The sequence below is a fragment of the Thyridium curvatum genome, assembly GCF_004353045.1.
Source record: "Thyridium curvatum strain D216 chromosome Unknown NODE_2_length_892811_cov_85.036431, whole genome shotgun sequence".
Classification (NCBI taxonomy): domain Eukaryota; kingdom Fungi; phylum Ascomycota; class Sordariomycetes; order Thyridiales; family Thyridiaceae; genus Thyridium; species Thyridium curvatum.
Window position 1 is genome coordinate 687,575 of NW_022156757.1, and position 23,631 is coordinate 711,205.

The 23,631-nt window shown below is 58.0% G+C and overlaps 6 protein-coding genes across 6 annotated transcripts; 3 read left to right on the forward strand and 3 right to left on the reverse strand.

Annotated features, from left to right (window-relative positions):
* Positions 1-530: 530 nt before the first annotated feature.
* Positions 531-2,046, forward strand: E0L32_000608 (uncharacterized protein; the record flags this gene model as incomplete). The annotated part of the gene is made up of 2 exons (XM_031140680.1): positions 531-576; positions 644-2,046. 2 exons carry the CDS (start codon positions 531-533, stop codon positions 2,044-2,046), a joined length of 1,449 nt encoding a protein of 482 aa, XP_030995925.1.
* A 550-nt stretch (positions 2,047-2,596) lies between these two features.
* On the reverse strand, positions 2,597-4,476 carry E0L32_000609 (uncharacterized protein; the record flags this gene model as incomplete). Its single annotated transcript, XM_031140691.1, has 4 exons — positions 2,597-3,549; positions 3,615-3,795; positions 3,872-3,935; positions 4,181-4,476. The coding sequence occupies 4 exons, from the start codon at positions 4,474-4,476 to the stop codon at positions 2,597-2,599; spliced, it is 1,494 nt and encodes a 497-aa protein (XP_030995926.1).
* Positions 4,477-6,998: 2,522 nt separating this feature from the next.
* On the reverse strand, positions 6,999-9,779 carry E0L32_000610 (uncharacterized protein; the record flags this gene model as incomplete). Its single annotated transcript, XM_031140702.1, has 1 exon — positions 6,999-9,779. One exon carries the CDS (start codon positions 9,777-9,779, stop codon positions 6,999-7,001), a length of 2,781 nt encoding a protein of 926 aa, XP_030995927.1.
* Positions 9,780-12,918: 3,139 nt separating this feature from the next.
* E0L32_000611 (uncharacterized protein) lies at positions 12,919-13,686 on the reverse strand (the record flags this gene model as incomplete). The annotated part of the gene is made up of 1 exon (XM_031140713.1): positions 12,919-13,686. The coding sequence occupies one exon, from the start codon at positions 13,684-13,686 to the stop codon at positions 12,919-12,921; it is 768 nt and encodes a 255-aa protein (XP_030995928.1).
* A 1,022-nt stretch (positions 13,687-14,708) lies between these two features.
* E0L32_000612 (uncharacterized protein) lies at positions 14,709-19,726 on the forward strand (the record flags this gene model as incomplete). Its single annotated transcript, XM_031140724.1, has 4 exons — positions 14,709-15,513; positions 15,615-16,098; positions 16,214-18,950; positions 19,007-19,726. The coding sequence occupies 4 exons, from the start codon at positions 14,709-14,711 to the stop codon at positions 19,724-19,726; spliced, it is 4,746 nt and encodes a 1,581-aa protein (XP_030995929.1).
* A 2,269-nt stretch (positions 19,727-21,995) lies between these two features.
* Positions 21,996-23,535, forward strand: E0L32_000613 (uncharacterized protein; the record flags this gene model as incomplete). The annotated part of the gene is made up of 4 exons (XM_031140735.1): positions 21,996-22,031; positions 22,202-22,271; positions 22,333-23,160; positions 23,219-23,535. 4 exons carry the CDS (start codon positions 21,996-21,998, stop codon positions 23,533-23,535), a joined length of 1,251 nt encoding a protein of 416 aa, XP_030995930.1.
* Between the last annotated feature and the right edge of the window lie 96 nt (positions 23,536-23,631).

Genomic DNA, 23,631 nt, shown 5'->3' on the forward strand with positions numbered 1-23,631 from the left:
ACAGCTCAATCGGGAGCACTGCCGTTGCTTTCTGGTCTCCATCATACTCTAGCTTGTTAGCGTCTCGAGCTGCGCCTGTCGCTACGGATTCAATCCATCGCCGTCGCCAACCGCCCGTGAGCGGTGGACCGGGACCCTTCCCGGTCTCGATTGAACCCCGCCTCGTCCGGGGTGAGCAAGAGCTCAACTTCCCTCTGAGACTCCGTCTACCTCCATCGAGACTTCTAGCTTCTGTATGGATGCTTTCTGTTTCTGTTCAGCAAAGAGTCCAAGAATGGTCAGGGACTCCGTGTCAGTCTAAGCCAGGAACCAAGATCGCCGGTACAGCTCACCCAGGTATGGAACCTTCTTCCAAACCAAAAGTTGTCATGCGCCGGAACTCCGTGTTAGTTGCGAGAAGCTGTCCGGTGCCGGCGGCCAAGGACGGTGGAACAGGAACGAGATGTGCATTAAAACTCGCATGATTCCAAGCACGGTTGTTTCTGTTCATTCCAGGCTGACCGCCCAAAGACATCACATAACCGCTCAAAATGACAACGGCACGCATGACCAGCAGCCGGGTGCACCAGCTCCCAGGTCTGTTCCCACCCCCTTCGACCACAGGTAGACCAACCCTGCACTCACTAACACTCGCCATAATAAGGCAAACTCCTCGTCGCGGAGCTCTTCTTCGAAGTGCCCCTCGACTACGCCGACCCGACCGGCCCCAAGATCCAGCTCTTCGCCCGCGCCGCCACCCGCTACGAGCGGCCCATCGTCCCGGCCTACGCGGGCACCCCCGCCGAGGCCGGCTTCGCCAGGGTCTTCGACGGCAAGCGGCCCTGGCTGGCCTACCTCGAGGGCGGGCCGGGCGTCGGCCACCGCGAGCCGCAGGACCACCCGCTGACGAACCCGCTCCTGGACCGCGGCTACGACGTCCTCTATCTCGACTACCGCGGCACGGGCATGTCGACGCCCATCAGCGCCGCCAGCCTGCGCCGCGTCGCCGCCGCGGCCCAGGCCCAGGCCGACTACGTCAAGCACTTCCGCGCCGACAACAACGTGCGCGACTGCGAGGCCGTCCGCCGCTGCCTGACCGCCGACCTGGCGGCGCCCAGGGGCGACGGCGACGGCGAGGACCGCAGGAAGTGGTCCACCTTCGGCCAGTCCTACGGCGGCTTCGTCACGCTGACCTACCTGTCCCTCGCGCCCGAGGGCCTGCGCGAGTGCTTCATGACCGGCGGGCTCGCCCCGCTCGGCAGGACGGCCGAGCAGGTCTACGCCCAGACCTACGGGCGCGTCGACGAGCGCAACGCGGCCTACTTCTCCAAGTACCCGGAGGACGTCGACACCCTGAGCAGGCTGTCGTCGCACATCCTGCGCGAGCACGGCGGGGCCATCCCCCTGCCCGCGGGCGGCCGGCTCACGGTCCGGCGCCTCTTCACGCTGGGCCAGACCTTCGGCGCCCACGGCGGCCTCGACGCCGTGCACGCCCTGCTGCTGCGCATGCGTGCCGACCTCGACCAGCACGGCCTCATCGCCCGGCCCGCGCTGTCCGCCTTCGAGCGCTTCCTCGCCTACGACGACTGCCCCTTCTACGCCTTCATGCAGGAGGTCATCTACTGCTACGGCCCCGGCGTGTCCTCCGACTGGGCCGCCGACCGCGTCGGCCGCACCCTCGACCGCTACCGCTGGCTCTCGGACCCGGCGGCGGCGGCGGACCCGGCGCAGTACCCGCTGCACTTCGCCGGCGAGATGATGTACCCCTTCATGTTCGACGACTACCCGGAGCTGCGCGAGCTGCGCGAGGTGGCCGACATCCTCGCCCGGCACGACGGCTGGCCCCGGCTGTACGACGAGGCGCGGCTCGCGCGCAACGAGGTGCCCGTGTACGCCGCCAGCTTCGACGACATGTACGTCGACATGGAGTTTGCGCGCGAGGTCGCCCGCAAGGTGAAGGGCATCCGCGTGCTCGAGACCAACGTCATGTACCACAACGCGCTGCGGTCCAAGACCGACGAGCTGCTGGCGCAGATCTTCAAGCTGCGTGACGACGTGATTGATTAGCATTGCTGGCCCATGGTCGGTACATTGAGAGGCTTATGAGTGAATCTCTCGGGTCCAGGCTGAGGAACACGTTTGTAAAGCTCGACGCGGAAAAGGAGAAGGAGAAGGGGCACTCATTGGGAATCATGTTTAGACAGGAGTGCCTGATTAGAATAATGAGTCAAATACCTTCGCCCGTTCATTGTTGGCAGCGCGCCCGCATATCGCTACGTAGCTATAGCTATGTAATGCTGTTAAGCTGATCTGAACCCTAATGAAGAAATCATTCCATGCACTCCTGGTTTCATAAAGGAGCCGCTCCGTTCAGACGCCGCCCTCGTGTCCATGACGACAAGAAAGTGAACCGTTGCAGTCCCTCCCTCGAGGACCAGTCCTTCCCGCCCCCCGGCCCATCCGACCATAAGCTCAATCAAATCCACTCTCAGTTCCCGGCGCCGCGAAGGCCTCAATCACGCCCCCCAGGCCAACCTGAAGCCAACCAACTCCCCATGCTACTCCCTCGGCCCCGCACCCACAAGCCGCGAAGCAGCCGCTCGGCCCTGCGCCGATCCTAGAACCGCGCCCCCCTGAGGTTATGGCGCGTCTGTACGCCGTACGCATCCCACATAGTGCCATGCAGGTGGGCGTGGTGCGGCAGGGGCTGCTGCCAGGCGGCTCCCATCGGCGGCGGCATCGGCCGGTGCATGCTGGGCAGCGTCCGGCCGCTCGGCTCGTCCTCGCGCCGCGCCGCCATCTCGCGCAGCATCAGCGCCGCCACGTCCGGGTTCGCCATCAGGAACTCGTTGGTCTCCTCCGCGAAGCGGCTCCAGAGGAGCGACTGCAGGAAGCCGGCCCGCGCGAGCACCATCCGCGACAGGCAGTCCGCCTCGCCCACGTTGTGGACCAGCCGGGCGCACGACTGCAGGACCCGCGGCTGCGCGGCGTCCGAGCCCGCCGTCTCGAGCATGTCGATCGTCCGCCGCGACACCTCGGCCTTGAACTCCTCCATCAGGTACGTGTCGGCGCAGATGTACACCTCGATGCAGAGTTCGTAGGCGAGCAGCCAGGTCTGCAGGTCCTCGCCCTTGATGCGACCGCCGCCGTACGGGTCGGGCGGCTCCACGGGTCCAGGGCCATTATTACCGCCGCCGCCGATACCGCGGGCTCCGTTGGCGGCTCGCTGCTCCTGCGCACCTTGACGATTTCGTCTAGGCAGAGCACGCCAGTTGTCCGCAGGTCTATACCCAGGCGAAACCACACTGGGCGGCGCTCGCCCAGCACCGCAAGCCCAGCAAGGGGGGCCGCCGCTGATAATGCACTGTTGGCAATTACACTCAGGCCGGTGTTGACCTGGGTGCTTTTCGCGCAAGCGCTCGATCTGGCGTTCTGCTCTCCGCCGCCTTCGCTCCCTACGCTGCTGGGAGCGTGCACTAGTATCGCTTCCCAAGCTCGTAGCAGAGTCTTCGTCTGACGCTTGCTCTTCGAGGCCCGTGTCCCTGCCTTTGCCTTTATCGTTGTCGGGGACTAGGTTAGTAGGCAGTGTCAGCCTTCAACTCCGGACTGTCCTCGAACTCAGTCTATGAACATACCAAGGGCACTGGCAATGGGTTGGAGGGGGTCAAATTGTCCCTCGTACAGAAATGCCACTAAGAAGTGAAAAATTGCTGGGTCCTGCTTGGGGAGGTCCAAGGCTTGATCAGCACTCTCCTTGAAGTTGCCAGACAATGCTGCTTTGAACCAGTCATGTGCCACCAATATGTCTCGGTGCACCTGTATGCAGCAGTATGGTCAGCGGCCATCGCACGATTCGTAAAAGACGCTTCTCAGGGGCTCAAGCGAGACTCACGTAGAAGGTCTGAATATCAGGAAGCTCCCCGACGCGTATGGGGATAATTGGCGAAGTATAGCGACTACAAGTCGTGTTTGGTTAGCCATGAGATCGTACTGCAAAAGATACAACAAACTCCTTTGTCATTGCCGTGCGTAGACTGATATGTGACAGAGTCGTCCTTCGGCCAACACCCGTACTGCTCAAGGACTCTTTGACAGGAGAAAAGAATGCGTAGTGGCTGTAGTTTCATCCCGGTGCGCTGGGCATCCAGTATCACCTACATTGGTAGGACTACTACTGCTAACAAAGGATTTAAACACTTACTCGTCAGCTGTAGAAAGCCACAGGTCTTCCTTGGGGTTCAGGGCCGGCTTTTGCTCCACAAGCGAGGGCATCTGCCTGAGCACGACCGGAGACGGCGGCCTGGTGGAAGGTCTTCGCATGATCTCGACTAGAGACTGCAGCCGTGGCCCGTCAACAGAATGCTGAACGCCGACAGACCGGCTGCTGCCTTCTCCATTGCCCGTGGTCCTTGCGGTAGAGGGTCCAGGATCAGTGTTGCCACTGCCCGTGCCGCCGCCACTGCCGCCACCTCGGCCAGCAATCAATGCGTCCGTCATCTCAGAGGAGCGAATAGTTCAAGTAGAAACAAGGAGTGAACAGAGAGTGAGAATGTGCTGGTTCTGTGCTTTGCGCTGCATCAAGGTAATGTCAGGCTCGGGGTAGATGCAAAGTGTACTTCGGTCTGCAAGTGTCCCGATCCAGTAAGTGCGCTCAGGTGTCTGTGAGGCCAATACGTCAAAACGCGTCGGTTCCCTGTAAGTGCCGCAAGAAAGGAGGAGACAAGATACTTAATAGAGAAATTGGGTACTTGGAAGTAAGAGTGAGGTGATAAGGTCAAGTATTGATCGCTGCTCCACCCCCGGACGGGCAGACGAGGATGAATGGAGGCTGAACCAAGAAGAAAGAGATGTTGGTCCTTCTTTTCTTTTCCCCCCGGTCAGTCCCAACCAGAAAGAAGAGGCAGCCGCCCAGCTACATACGGAGTAGGTGAGTTGACTGGGTCGTCAAACTTGGGTGCTGTGCTTGCGGCGTGGTTGGGTGGTTGAACCAAGGCAAGCAGGCAGCCACACCTCCGGCTTGGACCCGACGAATGACAAGCTGCGCAGTTGGAGAGGAGCACTGCTAGAGGATGGTGCGGCAGATGCAAGTCCTGAATGGTGCAGCAGAAGGTCTGGTGGTGACAGGTATCTTCCCTTTCCCTCATCCCCCATTTGCCTTGGGGAGGGTCGACGCTTTTTCGGTTGGCCAAGTCACGTTGGTTCAATCTCGACGGAAAAGTGAAGTTTCACCTCGGATCAGACGATTTGCCCCCTCTCTCACTTACTGCTGGATCTCTTTTTTACTGCATTTCTGGTAGAGAAGAAAATTTCCGGTATGTGTAGGTAAAATAGTGGGATACTCCTCCTTGTATTCAAAAGAAGAGAACATAAAGCTGAGGTCGATGGTCCTGCACTTCCGCTTCCTGAAACTTCGACAAGTGCGACGCTGTACGCAGACCTTTCCGCGGGGTTCGGCTCGGAGCGAGAGTTTGGAATACCAGGTTTTGACCGGAGCTGAATGCTGTACGTGAACAAGGTGTTGCACCGGAAGCCCTGTAAGACAAGAAATCTGGTACGATCATAACCGTCGTCGTTTGACGATGGAGATAGCACGCCAGCTGTCAGTACAACAGCGGCTATCGGGTGCTCCCTGCTCCCTGCTCCATGAACCATATTGCCATGAAATTGTTTCTACCTACCTAGATACCATGCAGGTAGGCTGTAGTAATATCTTTGTGTCTGGTCAGCCCATATTCTCCCCTAGGCGCTGCAATTCATTTGCCTGCACCATATGGCCGTCATTGCCAGGCCTCATGAACCGGCGACTTCAGGGGCGGGCAGACGGAGAAGAAAAAGGCAGTCCAGTCTCTACGGATGGCATTCGTCGTACCAGTCCGACCAACACCCCTAGTCTGTCTGGTTGGTTCGCCAGGTTACATGCCTTCGGAAGGCACAGCAACCTGTCCACACCACTGAGCCACAGTCGACCAACAACCGCCGAGGCCAAAATAGCCAGACCAGATCCAGGTCTGACGTGCATGTCCACTGTCCCTGCGTTTGGGTGCGACTTGTTTTGCAGCCCACCTGATCTTGCTAGGTGTCTCAAGACGTACCGTACCGTCCTCATGTCCGCTCTGGTCCATGGTAGAGGGTTCTTCTCATATCTTTTCCACCATCTCCGGGACAACCAAAAGGCATACTTTCCGGAGATATGTCATTAAAAGCGCACGATCAAACCGCCGGCCGGGGCCCAAGACCAATGTGTTCATTTTTATGGTAAGCTACTTGACTACCCTTCACTAGGTAGGATATCCTCATTATTCGTACGGTATTTCCCTCGACCATCTGGCGGCTCGGCCCGCCAGCGGTAGAAACTGGTGTTTGCGCATGTCCAATATGCCATTTGCTGGAGCGCACCTCACGCTCGTGTTCCCATAATCCAATGATGACTGACGGTGTGGGAAGTTGCACATCGACACAGCCCATGTGAAGCCCGACACCCGCTCATGGCCGCATTGAACCAAAGTACAGACCACTGTACAGGCCAACATGCAAGTATGCGATGCCATTCGACGTGCAAAGCTCAAAGCAGTAGCTCCGGGATGCCGCATGCACACGTGCGTGGCAGTCGCCATGGATTTGCCGGTTCCCGCAAGACGTAATCATCTGCCGGGACAGCAGATTGTCACACCAATGCCACTGCCTCTCGCGTTTCGGATGCTAATGGCGGTGGCCGAGCTGCACGGAAGGTTTGGGTGAAGAGCCAGAAAGTGATTCGCATATACGTCCAATGAAACCGCCGTCAAACCTTCTCGCAAAGCGAGATCAAGCCTAGACCGCGAAGCTAGTATGACTGGCATACTCTTCACCGCTTGCCGCCGTACTGATACCAGGAGTTGACGTTGTACCTTGCGGACACATAAGATTTCCGCCACAATATGGAATGGCGGCTGTCTCTCTATCTCCTGACCGCCTTGACAGGCACCCATCTTGCACAGATCTCCCATACATCTGGTGTGGCTTGAAACCCTGCATGCAAGTCACTCCTCCTCGATCTCGAGTTGCATCTCGATCTGCCAAAGCCTGTTTGCCGAGTCGGTGATGACCTGGGCCTTGGCGAGCAGCTTCTCCGCATACTTGGTCTCGTCCTTTGACTGCAGCCGTAGTTTGTTGGGCTGCGCCTGCATCAGGATCGGCACGAGCTCCTGGGGGTCCGCGTTGGCCACCGCCGCGACCGTCTTGAAGCCATTGTCCCAGAAGACACGCGCAGTCCGGCTCTTGATGAACGTGATCTTGGCCAGCGCCAGTAGATCGTCCTTGGCGCCGGCCTTCAGGCGGTCCGAGAAATGGTCGAGGGTGGCCGCCATGGCGCCCCATCCCATCTGCTGGCAGAACTTGATCATGCCGGCGGCGAAGCCTTGGCAGGTCTGGGCGAGATTCTGCACCGCTCCCCGGGGAACGTCGTACTTCTTTGCGACTCGATGGATCGGCATCTCGTTGCAGAGGTCGCGCAGTTGCAGCGCCAGGTAGAAGCGGCGATAGATGCGAGCGACCTCCTTCTCCTCCGGGGTCGACTCCTTGAAGGTGCCCCCATGTACCATCCTGCTGATCACAGACGGCTTCAGGCCGACGAAACTCAGGACCCGTAGCCCGCTCTCGTCTAGGTTCTCCATCTCGTTCCAGAAGATGCGCCAGTTGATGTTGACCGACGTGTCGTTGACTGGTGTAAAAGTGTAAAGGACGTGGAGCTCTCCGTCCATCACAAAGGCCTTGAGGGCCCTCCGGAGTTCCTTGTGGATGAACACGCCATCTTCTGGATCTAGCGCAGAGGCGACGATGGCATGTCCCAGCTGGGTGGCTTGGAAGGTAGCCGCGTCTTCATCCCTGGTGATGAATCCCAAGCGTTGCAATTCATCGAGACTCTCTGCAATCATGGTTCGAAGCTCGGAGCGGTCTGCTGTCTGGTACAGCAACGTTTTGATGATGTAGTCATTGAGGGACTCGTGGCTTGTTGCCAGCCGGATCGCTATGATCTCCAGGACAGCTCTTTGGATTTTTCGTTGATCGGTCGAGAGGCAGCTCGAGATCTCCGGCAGATCAGAGTGTATGAGCTCGACGACTCCGTCCAGATCTCCTGGACGGCAGCACAGGTATGTCTCGCCCACTTCGTCCTTGCCCTTCCTCCCTGCCCGGCCGCGCATCTGCCGGAGCATGGAAGGGCCGACGAGGTCACGTCCCATGCGGGCGCTGTGGAGGATGACACGTCTTGCAGGGAGGTTGATGCCGGCTGCCAGGCTGCACGTGGCAACACACACCTTTAGGACGCCGGCGTCGTAGGCGTTTGCCACCAGATCTCGCTCCTCGGTGGTCATGCCTGCATGGTGGAAAGCGACGCCGTACGGGATCGTCTTTTCCAAGTTCGCATCTAGCCCGGTGTTCAGGCTACGAAGGTCTCCTAACAGGTCCAGCCTCCTGTCCAGAGTGAGCGGGTCGAGTTCATCCTGGCTGGGCAGCACACGGCTGATCAGCAAGGCGTCGGACTCGCACATAGCCCGGCTGCTGGAGAATACAAGAGCGCCAAAGCCGGCGCGCACTGTTTCGTTGGCAAGCGCGACCACCGCATTGACAACAGATTCTTGGAGTTCCTTGTGATCTGATCGGTCTATCAGCCTCAAAGGATCCGCATCGACTTGAATGGTCGTCTTGTCCTTTGACTGTGTCGATGGGGCCAGTCTGCTCAACTTTCTCGCAGTCGCAGCAGCGTAGATTTTCCCATCATAGGCAAGGTGCTCTTCTATGGGGATAGGCCGGTAGTGCGTCTCGTAGGAGTGCGCGTGGAGCCACCGAGCAAGGAGGTTGATGTTGGTCAGGGTCGCGCTCATGCCGACGATCTGCACGGCTTGATCCAGACAGAGAAGCTTTGTGGCCATGAGCTCAAGGAGATAGCCCCGGTGATCATCGTCAACCATATGCAGCTCGTCGAGGACGACCGTCTTGAGGCTCGAGATCGAACAGTCTTCTATTGCAGTGTTCACTAGCGAGTTGGCCTTCTCTATGGTGCAAACTCCAATGTCAAAGTCTTGCCAGGTCGACCTGATTTTACTGCCGCCGAAGAAGCCCACGACACGGATAGTATCCTCATCTGCCCGTTTGCGCCACAACTTGTTTTCGGACTCGCCACTTTGGCCGTGGATTGCAGCCAGGGAGATACCTTGGACCACGTTGCGAAGCCACCGTACCTTCTCCTGGACGAGGGCAACATAAGGCAGAACGAGCAACGCTTTGGCACCTCTATCAGCAAGAACCCCCTTGAGCATAAGGATGTCGGCGACAAGGGACTTGCCACCTCCGGTTGGAGCACTGTAGACAAGGTTCTTGTCTCCTTGGAGGAGCCCAGGGCCGAGGAGACATTGTTTCTGCCAGGGGTAGATCGTCTTGATACCGAGAGAAGCAAGGTTATGCACAAGAACAGGAGGCAAGCCGTAAAGCCGGTGAGAAAGAGAAAGGAGAGGATCGACGGTGGAGGTTGGCGTCGCACTGATAGCCTGGCGCTGCGTGTAGTCGCCAGGTTCACTCCAGCTAGCACCGTCCACCACCCTGATGGTACTTGCCGTCAGCCTACTAGGTTCTTTTGACAGCGATGAAGCTCGCTCAAAATGAGATGAGGTTCTCAATGATGGGGTAGCGCCGCCAGCTGGCTGTTTCCACGTGCCGTCGCTGGCCCTCTTGAGCCCGGCTAGATTCGCCGTCTGGTAGGTTTGCTGCTGTTCTCTTGCAGCTTCTACAGTCGTCTTATGCCACACCCCATGATGGGTGGCCATGGCTGTAAGGGAGAGCAAGTTGCCAGCCAGGATCTGGATGCGGAGCTCTGCCTTCAAGCGCGAGGTGTGGCGGCACCCAAGGGCTAGCTTGGCAGGCAATTCCGCCGTCAAGAGAAAAGCCCGGTGTGCAGTCAATCATCGGATCGCCACACGCCTGTTGGCCCCCAAGAGGAAGGAAGTCTGCGCGTGACAATGCGATGCTGATGGTGGTGAATGAGAGCTGCAGCAAGCCGGGCTGAATTGTGAGTTGGCATGGAGAGGCGCGTTTTGCCTTCCTGGCGATGTACCTTTGACCACAATGCTAAGCACGCGCCGTGACATGCGTCTGCACGTGTACTACGCCTAATATTCAATGGTGGGCGGGCCTGCAGGAACACGGCTCCACGTTGCTAAGCGGGTCGTCCCTGCCACTCTGCCACTCTGCCACTCTGCCACTCGCCACCCTTCCTAAATAAACGTCACCCCTAAAATTGCCGGGAGCGACGGCTATCAGAACGACACCGCGCCGCCGGCCAGACCAAACTTGACAGCACGATCTCCAGCGAGCGCATATCCTGTTTTCCCTTGAGAGGAGCAATCCGGAATCACCGGTGGGGAGATCGATTAAATGCTCATTACAAGTAGTGGCTAGCGTTGGTGCATGTATACACCCCGCGCGTCCGGTGAAGTGAGTAATGTTCGGGAATTGGCAACCATGTGTGTGCCAATCCGGTATCATTGCTTGGGCGATGAGAGCCACTTAGCCCTTTTCAATGACCAGGATGTCAAGGTAAATTTGACAGTGCTGAAGACAGATTGAGGATGGCCTCGTCCATCCCGTATGTATTCAGCCAGCCTCTACAACCAGGCAAACCTTAAAATGACGAGAGGAATCCCAGCCCTCTATGGTGATTCTGTAGGGGAGGAAAAGCTGCATTGTTTATTCCGTCAAACTCGTTGAGCAATATACAAACAAGTATTTGTATCCATTCGTCTGATTCAAGCGCGTTGCTGGGCGTTACTCATGCACCTGTAGTGAAGGTTTGGGTGGCCAGCCAGTGCACCATGGGTCCCTCCAATCTGGGCTGGAACGTTTCCCACCACATACAAAGTCCGCTCAGGCGTGCGACGGCAAAGAGATGAAACTACTCAAAGGAGGCCGAAATACTATAGTTTGAGCCCCAGGGAAACAAGACAAGATTTCAAAGTGTTTCGACATAGGCATAATGATCGCCGACAAGCTCGACCTGAGCGAAAGCAAGTGTGTGCTTGCCATGTCACTTATTCACGCCTGGCCGGTGTGTCCCGTTCGGACTGGGTCGTGGGCCCGGATGACATGAAGGGTCCGGCCATGGATCCGCACGGTCCGAAAATGTGCCTTTCTCAGGTGGGAAAACCAGAAAAGAGAAAGGGGAGAAAATGCGTAGACCAAAGCGATTGCCTCTGGACGGCAAAATGCAGTCATGTCCTTTCTTGAGGAAGCCTACCTAGGTAGATGGTAGATGATGTTGCGAGGAGAATAGGTAACTAACTACTGTACCTAGCGTGTGGGTGAGGCGCCATCGTGATGACACCCTGGGAATGAGCAGACTTTGCCGGGGTGGGCGTACCAAAAGCCCCAAAAAGCATAAGCCTTGACAACGCCCCACCGCATGCAGGTCACCCCATCACCTCCTCGCCCGCAGGGTCAGACAAAGACCTCTACCGAAACCTGGCCGGTCCAGGTCCCCGACGTCCACCGGCAAAGCAATCGCGAACGGAGACGAGATGCGAATGGACGAGTCGCCTGCTGTTCTTTGTATTGCTCCACAGATACTTCCTTTTCCCTCCTCGTCTGCTTCCGCCGCCCTCTTTAGTTGGCATATTCGATTGTCGATGTAGTCAAACAAAGGGTTCAGTGATCGACATGCATGGACAAGTTCGTTTTGGCCCGGATTTGCGTCATGGCTGGCCGCTCCCGCCAGCATGACAGCACACTTGGTTAGGCTGCCAGTCGTCGCATTTCCCAATGCAGCAGAATTCCTGTGTCCCTGTTTGAAGATCCGACCAGCTATGAATTTCGAAACATCAATCGCATTGTTTCGTCGGCTAGACACCGTGACACCCCCTGAGGGGACGAGAAGCGAAGCACACTGCCCAGGTGGTTTGTCGTCGAGATCCGGATCGCTCCCCTTTGAGCCCTTGTGAGCGGACGTCTGGTCCCCACACGCTTGCTCAGCATCCCGACCCTACTCTGTACGCACAAAGTACGTACATTGCTACCTACAAGTACGAGTACGTGCCTACTTGGTCGAGACCGTCCCATGACCACCATATCGTCTGTGGTGGCGTTGTCCTCTCCCTCGATCGCTGTAAACTCAGTGAGGTGAGGCAACCTGGCATGCGAACCCCAGCACCAGCGGCCTTCGCTGCCATGAGTGAAATAATACTTGCAGGATCTTGCAAGCACTATCGGGCGCTTCCGATACTTGTTTACTCTTCGATATTCGTGTCTTTTTGTCTTCATCCCTTCTTTCTTTCTCACGCTGGGATATCTGGCTGGTCGTTGGATGAGGTGAAAACATGAGCACAGAAAATAGATGGGGCGGGGCTTTCCCTCCACTGGTGGTTAGACAAGTACCTCGACCTCTCCCTCCTCGACCAACAAGCGTTGTGTCCACCCACATTTGCGTTTTGGTACCTGCCCCGAGGAAATAATTCCCCACTCAAATGGTGTGGGACGGCGTCGAATACCCACGCCCAACCCGTCACAATTGGAAAAAGAGCTTCCCTTGTCATTGATTCATGAACAAATACCTCTGCCTCTGTGCGAGATGATGCCCGGACGCCAAGACACACCTCACCCAGCAGGCATACTTACCTAAATTATCCCCCATCCCGCCAGACTCCCCAGAGGAAGATGAAAGACCAAAAGCAAAGAACCAGCCCGGCAATAGACAGGTATTCAGTATGCTGCTGCCAAAGGACCGATACATTCATTCCAAACGGCGGAATGGCGAATCGCAAGAAGCGCCGCACTGGGGTTGCATCAGAGGAGTACCTACCAGCTAAGCACGGCAATTAATAGAACGAGCAAAGTCAACGGGACAGGGAGTGTGTGGAGTGCGAGTAAAACACAGAGTGAACCAAGCTGCCCATCACTAGAGCAAGAGTATCCGCCTCACAATGGGTACTTGTACACCACATCTTTGACTGCAAATCCCATATCGCATCGCATCGCATTGCATCGCAGCAAGACAAAGCAATGTCTGCACGAGTGAGCAATCATCGGTGAAGAACCGACCTCAGCTCCAAACACAGGAGCAGGGGCTACAGGCTGAACAGAGTGAATAGAGGACCGTCGTAGACGGGGTGCGAGAAGGGATTGTCGTCGGCCACCCGGCCGGTGACGTGTAGTGTAGTAGTGTCTGTTTCCGAGGTAGGTATCGCGACTAGATTTTCCAGATGCAAAAAGCGGAAGTCCATGGGATCCCAACACACCAAGGCGCAGGTTGTATCCACCACCCCTTTGGGGGACATTTGATATCGCTAAGCTTACATACGTTACCGAGCCGGTGGGCGCAGGACTGACTGCTCTCTCTCGTGGGAACAATGCGCGACAAGGCTCGGAGCGTCGCGCGGCAAAGCGACGGCCTCCTGTCCATCGTATTGGGGCCGAGTCTGCGACCGTGGGGTGCAGTCGTCGGAATCGTGATGAATTTGAAGCCATGTCTAGAATAAGATGGGTTCGTCTGGGTGGCCGACCCTGATGCCAAGTGTGGTGTGTCGTCGAGGATCGGAGAGGGTGGATGGACACGCCCATGTCACCAGGGGTATCGTAGGCCTCGAGCAGAGGTATCGCCCAAGTAGCAGCGCGGTTTGGCGAAGCATGGCCCGTTGGGCTGCCTGTCTTGCCTGTGAGCCCTGCCACGCCCCGCCGCGCCTCCATCGCCGAAGAGCTCGAGAGGCCAGCAGCGCAGGGCGGCAGGTCTGGAGCCTCCCCGCAGACCCCTGCAAGTACTCGGCCGGTACCCGGTCTGCTTAGCGCGTCTACCTGTTCCCAAGAGCCACTGATGGCTGCAGATTGTGGAGGATGAAAATGGCCGCCGCCCTGGGCTCCCATGCCAGATGCCAGACGGCGCGCGCCATCGACCACCTCTACCGCTACCGCTACCGCTTCCCTGACCTTGGCTCCATTGACCACACATCCCATCCGGTGCTCTCGCTCTCTCTCACATCTGTGCTTGCGGACCTCTTGTCTCTCTCTCTCCCTCTCTGCCTGGGACCTGGCACAACGGGGACGGACCCCTACCTTGCTACCTTTCCTTGTTAGTCCATCTGCTGCTTTTACATACACACACACCTCGAATCTCGTTCTCCATTCTCTTCACTCGCCCTTCTTCCTCTCTTTACTTACTTTCAACCACACCCACGCGCACACCAAGCCAATCCTTTCTGGCTTTCCTCATCCGTCCCCATCATCTGAAGTCTTTCTCCCTCTCGTGATTTTCCCCCGTCATATCCAGCCAACGACCACCCCCCCGATATCACATTTCCATTATCACGGTCGAGTGTCTGGACCCTGAACCTCGAGTCACCTCTTTTCCCCCGTACCCTCTCGCTCACGACTTGCTTTTATATGACCCCCATTCCTCACCACTGGATGCTTTTCACTTAGACCTTCCCAAACACGAGCTCCTGGACAATCCGTCTCTTCCCTCACAACCTCTGGGCTTGCCTTCCATCTCGGTATTTTCGTGTACTTCGATATCTTGGATTACAGCCTGGACCCGAGTTTTTTGTAATTAAGATTCGGCCACGGCGCGCATGGCTCGAAGCACTTGACTCTCACCCAGCTCAGCTTGCAGCGCTGCCATCCTCGTGTAGGATCACGATTCCAGCCGTTCTTCGCACTGGGATCTTGGTCTCGTCCACTCGAGGCTCACGGTTTCGCTGCTCACCTCTGGCAGCATGCCACCCAAAGCACAAAACTCGAACGGGTCGGACGGCCCCTCGAACAGCCGCTCATCAATCAGCGAAGGAGCCACGGAGGCTTCCACGTCACAATCTCAACCGGGCGCCAACTCGGTGGCTTCCACCACTGTCCTCCCCAAGATGTCGGATGCCAACGCAATCAGTCCAAGCCCTGCAGTATCACAGCCCATGTCCAAGTCAAATTCGGCCGGCTCAAACCCGTCCTCCAAGGATGCAGGCGCCGAAAAGGCATCGCCTTATGGCACGCGCTCGCGTAACAGGACAGGCACCTCGCGCCCCAACTACGCAGAGGACAAGGACATCGACATGGAGCTTTTTGAGATGTATCCCGAGAGGCGCGAAGATGAAACCAAAAAGTCTACCCGTCTCGCCAACTCGTCAACAAATGGGTCGCAGGATGCCCCGCCGCGCTCGACCGGCGGCACCTCACGCAGACCACTCCCGACTGACGGGAGGCAATCATCCTCGCAGATGCATTCCAAAGACCAGAACTCGACCCCGAGTGCAGCTGCGACACCGGCTTCAAATTCTACGGCTACCTCGCAGCCCTCCAAAAAGCGCAAGGCCGCTTCCCAGGCTGCCACGTCGGGCGGCCACTCCCACGCCGGCTCCCATTCGCATGCACCTGCCTCCAGCACCACGAGGAAATCGGCAGCCGCCGCAGCGAGCCAGAATGGCCTGGGCTACTCCGAGACGAACCTGCTCACGTTTGACGATTGCAAGGGACGACCAGTAGACGGAAAACTGGTCGCCGATGACGGCACGGTCCTCGAGGTGAACGGTGAGGCTCTCCCCCGATTTTCATTTCTCTTTCCTCCTCCTCTTCTATCCTAAAAAAAAATGATGCATATCGAACTGTATTCCTCTGACCCGATTTGACAGATCATGTGTACCTCGTGTGCGAGCCGCCAGGCGAGCCGTACTATATCGGCCGAGTCATGGAGTTCTTGCATGCAAAGAATGACCCGTCCAAGCCCATCGATGCGCTTCGCGTCAATTGGTATTATAGGCCAAGGGATATCGGTCGCAAGGTGCAGGACACACGGGCAGTTTTTGCCACCATGCACTCAGACACGTCCCCGCTGACGGCGCTGCGTGGGAAATGTCAAATCAAACACAAAGCGGAGATCGCCAATCTGGACGAATACCGCAAGACGCCGGACTGCTTCTGGTTTGAGAAGCTGTACGATCGCTACATCCAGAAGAACTACGAGGTCATCCCTACCTTCCAGATCGTCAACGTGCCCGAGCGGGTCAAGAAGGTGCTCGACGAGCGCTGGAAGTACATCCTCGTCGAGCAAGGGCGAGGAAAGGAGTTGACGAGCGCTGTAAAGCTGTGCAAGCGCTGCAGTGGCTACTGTGCAAGGTACGTGTTGCTCGAATTTGCTTTTTCCACACTTTGCCCTGATTGGGGCAGGGGTGGGCGGACTGGCAATGCGCTAGCCTTTCTTCCGGCATGGTCGCTGACAGGGGTGGTGTAGCAACGACTCGGTCGACTGTGCCGTGTGCAAGAACACCTACCACATGAACTGCGTGCGCCCGCCGCTGCTCAAGAAGCCCTCGCGTGGCTTTGCGTGGTCCTGTGCCGCCTGCAGTCGCGCCCAGGAGAGGAAGCTCGAGGCCCGCAACACCCCAAACCTCGCCGACCCGCACCTGGACGCCGAGGAGGAGGAGCTGCTCGACGAGGAGGAAGAGGAGGCCTGCGCCGCAGCTGGCACCGGTCGCACTAGCCCCTCGGATGGTGCAGAGGAGTCTCATCCACCCGCCACCGCCGAACAGATCTACCACGCAAGCCTCTGGCCCTACCGCTACCTGGGAATCCACTGCAAGGTGGAAGATGCGCTGGATTACGATGACCGCATTTACCCTCGCGCCGCCACCCGGATCGGGCCTCGCTACCAGGCCGTCGTCCAGGATTGGCCCGGCAGGCCCGTCAAGTACGAGAAGCCTGCCGAGATCAAGAAGGGCAATCGCCGGGACAAGACGGTGCAGGCGGCACTCGAGGCCGAGAAGATCCGCCGGGCTAAGCGTCCCAAGTGGGTGCAAGACGAGCCTGCTGGGTACGTGCATCGCGGCGAGGATCTCGATAATGGTGATCCGAACTGCACATCAACATTGCTCTACAAGACGCCGGAAGGCGTATCGCACCGCGAGATAGATCGCTATATGGACAAAGCGCGGGCCCTGACCGCGACTCTCGGTCTCCCCGAACGCTCCACCAATCTGGAGGATGTCGCCATGAACACCCTGTTCAAGAACAATTTCGACTTTGAAAAGGCTCTCAAGGAAATCCCCAAGGTGGATCGCAGCGCATTCAAGGAACCCGAGCTCAGCCCCACCGAGCTGAAGCGGTTCGAAGAGGGTGTGTCCAAGTATGGCTCGGAGTTGTATGCTGTCATGAAGCATATCAAGTCTGTCAAGACGCCAACGGTCGTGCGGCATTACTATACGTGGAAGAAGACCGAGCGTGGAAAGCAGATCTGGGGTAGCTATTCCGGCAGAAAGGGCAAGAAGGACAACAAGGAGGCCAAGAAGGCCGAGCACAAAGTCACAGACGATGTTGCAGACGACCAAGATGATTCGGCCTTTGATACCGGTAAGGCGGTTGATAAGAAACGGCAATTTACTTGCAAGTTCTGCAACACCAAGTCTTCGAGACAATGGAGGCGCGCCCCGAATGTCGCGACCCCTATCGTCACCGAAGGGGCCACAGGCAAGAATGGCAAAGGCGACAAGGGCTCTCAGTACGTTGTCGCCCTCTGCCGCCGATGCGCCGAGCTCTGGCGCCGGTATGCCGTGCAGTGGGAAGACATCGAGGCACTCGCTCAGAAGGTTGCTACGACCGGCGGCCGAGTTCTGAAGAGGAAGGTCGATGAGGAGCTAGTCAAAGAGCTCATGGCTGCCGACGATAGAATGCGGGCCACAGTTTACAGCACCCCCGACCCCTACGAGGCGACTGCCACTCCTCCACGACAGTCCGGAAGCGAGCCGCCCCGCAAGAAGCTCAAGGGCCATCCCGATCGGGACACCGAGACGAATGCCTCAGACTCGGGCGTGTCGGTGGCTCCGGCTCGGAAACGAGAAAAGGCCGAGAAGGCAGCGCCACCGCCAGCTCCGGAAATGCCCAAGCCGAAAACCCTGCCGTGTGCCATATGTCGCCAGATGGAGCCTCTTGGAGACCAGCACCTGTCGTGCAGAGAGTGCCGTCTTACAGTGCATCGCAATTGCTACGGGGTCCTTGATAACCGCAACCCCGGCAAGTGGATCTGCGACATGTGCGCCAATGACAAGGCACCTCAGATCTCTATCGATTACCGATGCGTGCTGTGCCCGGTGGAGCATACCGAGCACGACTTTGTCGACATGCCGCCCAAGTCGAACAGCAAAAAGAAGACGGACAAAGAGAAGGAGAAAGAGAAGCAGGAGCGCGAGACAGCTCAGAAGGCAGCAGAGTTCTACCGGAAACGACAAGAAGACTTGCACCGTCCGGTCAATCCTCGAGAGCCGCTGAAGCGCACCGCAGATAACAACTGGGTGCACGTCACCTGCGCCGTCTGGACGCCTGAGGTCAAGTTCGGCAAGGCTAAAGCTCTCGAGCCCAGCGAGGGCATTCCGCTGATTCCCCGGGCCAAGTATGCCGAGGTTTGCAAGGCCTGCGGACACGCAGGTGGAGCTTGTGTGGCCTGCCACCAGTGCCGCGCTCCAGTTCACGTCGAGTGCGCCCACCGCGAGGGCTACGTCTTGGGCTTCGACATTACCCCGGTGAAGGGCTCGCGTCGTGATCAGGTCAACATTGTCAGCCTCAATGGCGAGAGCGGTGCTATGACTGCTGCTGTATGGTGCAAGGACCACGTGCCTCAGAAGTCTATCGTCCATCGTATGGACGAACCGGTCGATGACACTGGCATGAATGCTCTGCAGCTCTACGTCCAGAACTACAAGCAGGCAGACCTGACGCTGACGGGTTGCGCGCGGAAGGCGAATCTCATCACGCTGGGCTCCGGCTCCCGAGCGACGAACACAGCCCAGCTTACGGCCGCAAACCGACGGGCTTCCACGACGACAGTGCCGGCCAACGGGGCATCGACCCAATCGAGCGAGCGACAGAGTGAGGAGGGAGCCGATCCTCTTCAGCCAGGTGGCAAGATCTGCTTGACATGCGGTGTTGATTCCAGTCCCAAGTGGTATCCCATCGACAAGGAGCGCGAGCGCGAACTGGTAAACGGCTATCACGGCAGCCTCGGCGTTGAAGCCCAGAAATTCGTCGCGCAGAGGAACTTCCAATGCCACAAGTGCAAGAAGCTCAACCGCAAGCCCAAGTCGACGCCGACGCCGACTCCGAAGAAAGAGCCATCCCCGCCGCTGGTATTCGAGCCTCTCCGGCCGCTTCCGCAGACGGCTATGCATGCGACGAGCCCGCAGGTGACGGCAAGCGAGTCGAGATCTCTGGCCCGTTCGTCCTATTCATCATGGACCACCGGAGCAGCTCAGCCAACCCAGCCCCCACTGGCAGCACCTCTGCAGGCTGCTGGCCCGGGACCGGCACCGGGACCACCGGCTCCTGCGCAGCCTCCGGCCTTGGCACCCTCCATCGCGCCACGAGCACCTCCGCCGCCCTCTCATGGCTATCCTCCACCGTCGAGAGAGCCGTTCAGCGACTGGCACCGGCCACCGGCACATCACAGCCAGACGCAGCATACTCACATAAACGGAGGCCCACCTCCGGCAATGGCCCCGAGCGTGATCCCGCCGCTGGCACCTCCGAACCACCTCCGGCCTCCGCCGATCTCGAGCCTGAACCACGGTCCTCCACCCCCTCCTCCCCAGGCCTCGATGCCCAACGGCCATTTGTCCCAGCCGCACATGAACGGCGTGCCGCCGTCGCCGAGGCGCATGAGCGGCCCGCCGCCGCCGCCGCCCCCGATGTCCAACGGAGGCGCGTACATGCACACGTACCACCACCAGGTGCCGCACCCGCCGCACGCCCTGACTAATGGGGGGCCGCCGCCGCGCCCGCCAGAGCGGCCGTACACGCAGACCTTCCAGCCCGCGCAGCAGCCGCAGCGCTCGCCGTTCACGACGCCGCATGGCAGCCCGCCGATGCCGATGCGGGACGCGCTCACGTCGCTGCGCGAGCCGAGTAACCCCCCTCCGCCAAGGGGGGGCGACGGCCGGCCTGCGAGCGGGGCGAGTGCCAGTCCTTCTCTGGCGAACCTGCTGTCGTGAGACACTTCTGGATCTTATGTGCGAGAGCTTTCTGAGCGGGACAGAGAAGGAAGGAATTGTATAATTATTTTGTATCAGATGTACTACGAGCAAAAGAACGGACATGGGAGATGTCTGTGGAATCAGGAGAGATGGAGTGAGCGTTGTACTTTTTTTTTCTTATGGAAAGAGGGGAGATGCACGAGATGAGCATCAGGATTCCTTGCGAGAATCATGGAGACAGATCAAGACATTACGAAGTTCAGGCGTTGTCGCTTTGTTAGAGCGATATCTGGCGGTGATCTCTTCCAGGGATCAGAGGCGTTTTTTTGTCCTTTAGAGCACAGATGGATGATGGCCTGGTACATGGTCGGCCTACAGGGCTGGAAGAAGAGACAGAGAGTCGAGAAGAGATTCACTCGGGTACAAATTCACATCCCGGGAATAGAAAGATTACCTATCTGAAGATGCGGCAGCCACTTCTCCCAGACACGCAGTACAGATGTTCATGTGAGCCAGCAGATTCATAGCAGTGCAAGTCAGCATATTTCACACAAGTGAGATCTTGTGTTGTTTTGTCACAAGCGGAAAGCCTTTTCCAGGCCCCGCATCTCTCAAAGATGAATCCATGGCCGAAAACGGCAATTTGTCAATAAAAAATGACGACGATAAGCATCGTTGAACCTCCAATGGACTCTCGCCCGATTCGGTAAGCTAAGCCTAAGGCCCCGGCGCTCGTAATGGCAAGGTACGTACCTCCTCCCCTTGCATCCTTTGGTAAGACTTGGAGAAGCCCGAGGAAGATCGCCTTGTTTGAAGCCTCGGCGCCAACACAGCTGGGCAAGATAGAGAGGTACTCCTGGGTAAGGGGAATTGAGACAATTAGCATGGATGCATGAAAGTGACGCTGGGGCCGAGTGCAAGGGGTGAGCCGTTGCACAAAGGACATGCTCCCCACCTGCATGAAGATAGAATCTCGAAGTAGCGCACTAACAGATCCAGGAAATTCCATGGCTTTCCATCAGCGGGGCGGTAACGCGGGTCTGGGCTGGCGCCGGCTGCATCGACCCAACTAGAATCCTCCAAATCTCAGCCTCCTGGCTGCTGGCGTCGGTGCGGAGCTGTAGGCTATCCATACAGGCAGAAAGAGAGACGAGGTACAGGAAGGAAAAAAAAAAAAAAAAAAAGGCCTGCGACTCGAGTGAATGGGACAGCGTGCTGGAAGTAACTATAGGTACCTTATTCTGGCGCCTGGAGAGTGTATCACTTTGACACTGTAATTAGTGCGCCTACCACTGCAGCCACAGGGTCCCAAGCCTACAGAGAGTCCTCCACCAAGGCAACAATCACAGACCTCGTCCATTCACTTGCACCTAAATAGTACAACCACCAACCAAACCATCCACCCATTTCCATCCTCTCCCACCGCAGCCGTCCGCCCACCAGTGCGCACCCCCATAGAAGATTCTGTCACTGTACAAATCCGGAGCGACCCTCTTCCTCCTTCTGCAGCGTGGCGTATCTGACTAAATCAAGAAATACTCTTGATCCGCCTCCCCTTGTCTCTTCTTTCCCTGCCTCTGAAGCAGACCTTCATTTATCTCTCTTCCCTCAGACCCAGTGACAACCATATCGCAGTGTTGAACAGAAAGTCGACGACTGCAAGCCCGCTCAAGTGAATCCCTAGGTACCTAGGTTTGTTCCCATCAACACCACAGCCTTCCAACTCACACACGCCCCAACCCCTCCTCACCAAACATTCTTCGAGACATTTCCAGCTGCACGGATGCATCTGTCGTCTGGTGTCGCTATTTCCCTTCCCGACCCTACCCTTGTCACCCACGCTGCCTGCCTGCCTCTCTCTCAGTCTAGCAATCTAGCCGGCATCTCACCCTCAACTCAGGCTAACCATACCTTCCCACTCCAGTTCTCTCAACTTCTGCCTCGACTCGGAACTCTTCTGCGATCGAGATAAGCACGGCTCTTCTGTGCTAGTTTCAGCAGTTCCCCCACCCACTCCGACACTCTCCGCTCTACCTCTTCCTCTTATCGCCCATCATGGTTCGCGAAACCAAGTTCTACGATGTCCTCGGCGTATGTCCTCCACAATGCCTTGTCTCTGCAACATGCTCGAGTGCAGACGGTTCAGCTGGCGTGTTGGCTGTCGTACCGTGGGTACCATAAGCCATCTCGACCTCGGCCGTCCTTTGCGCCCCCGCTGCTGCTCCGTTGATCTGCAAATGATTACTGACAACTCCAAACAGGTCGCGCCGTCAGCTACCGAGCAGGAGCTGAAGAAGGCCTACAAGGTCAATGCTCTCAAGTACCATCCTGGTATGTAGCAACACTTGGGCAGCATCTTGATCCTAGGACACCATTCTAACCAAAACCACAGACAAGAATGCGCATAACCCCGCAGCCGAGGAGAAGTTCAAGGAGATCTCACATGCATATGAGATCCTTTCCGACTCCAACAAGCGACAGGTGTACGATCAATATGGCGAGGCTGGCCTCGAGGGCGGTGCCGGCGGCGGCGGCATGGCTGCCGAGGACCTCTTCGCCCAGTTCTTCGGCGGCGGTGGCGGTTTCGGCGGCGGCCTCGGCGGTATGTTTGGTGGCATGCAGAACCGCGGCCCCCCGAAGGCCAGGACCATTCACCACACCCACAAAGTCTCCCTCGAGGACATCTACCGTGGCAAGATCTCCAAGCTTGCCCTGCAGCGCTCCATCATCTGCCCCCGCTGCGAGGGCCGTGGTGGTAAGGAGGGTGCTGTTCGCCGCTGCCCCGGCTGTGACGGTCACGGCATGAAGACCATGATGCGCCAGATGGGCCCTATGATCCAGCGTTTCCAGACTGCCTGCCCCGACTGCAACGGAGAGGGAGAGATCATCAAAGACAAGGACCGCTGCAAGCAGTGCAACGGCAAGAAGACCATCGTCGACCGGAAGGTCCTCCACGTCCACGTCGACAAGGGCGTTAAGAGCGGTACCCGCGTCGAGTTCCGCGGAGAGGGTGACCAGGCCCCTGGCATCCAGGCTGGTGATGTTGTCTTTGAGATCGAGCAGAAGCCCCACCCGCGCTTCACCCGCAAGGATGACGACCTCCTCTACCAGTGCGAGATCGAGCTCGTCACCGCGCTGGCCGGTGGCACCATCTACGTCGAGCACCTCGACGACCGGTGGCTCAGCATCGACATCCTGCCCGGCGAGGCGATTGCGCCGAGTAAGTTTCAAACGTGTTCCTGGAGCTTTGGTGGTTTCGACACTAACACTTTTTATAGACGCTGTCAAGATGGTCCGAGGCCAAGGTATGCCCTCCTACCGCCACCACGACCATGGCAACCTGTACATTCAATTCAACGTCAAGTTCCCCGAGAAGGGCTGGACCCAGGATGCCGAGGCTTTCGAGTCGCTGCGCAAGATTCTCCCCGGCCCGTCCGTGCTGAGCGTCCCGCCTGCGGAGGCTATGACCGAGCCGGCCGATCTCGAGGACGCCGAGGGCGCGGCCGGTGCCCAGGCGTTCAACGGCAACGCTATGGACGAGGACGACGAGGACGGCCACCCGCAAGCCGAGCGTGTCCAGTGCGCGTCGCAGTAAAAGCAGGCGCCTGGACGGACGTAGTTGTGCGATGAGGCACGAACGAACACTTTGATGGCTTGGCCTGCAGCACGGCGCTCGACCTACATATACCCG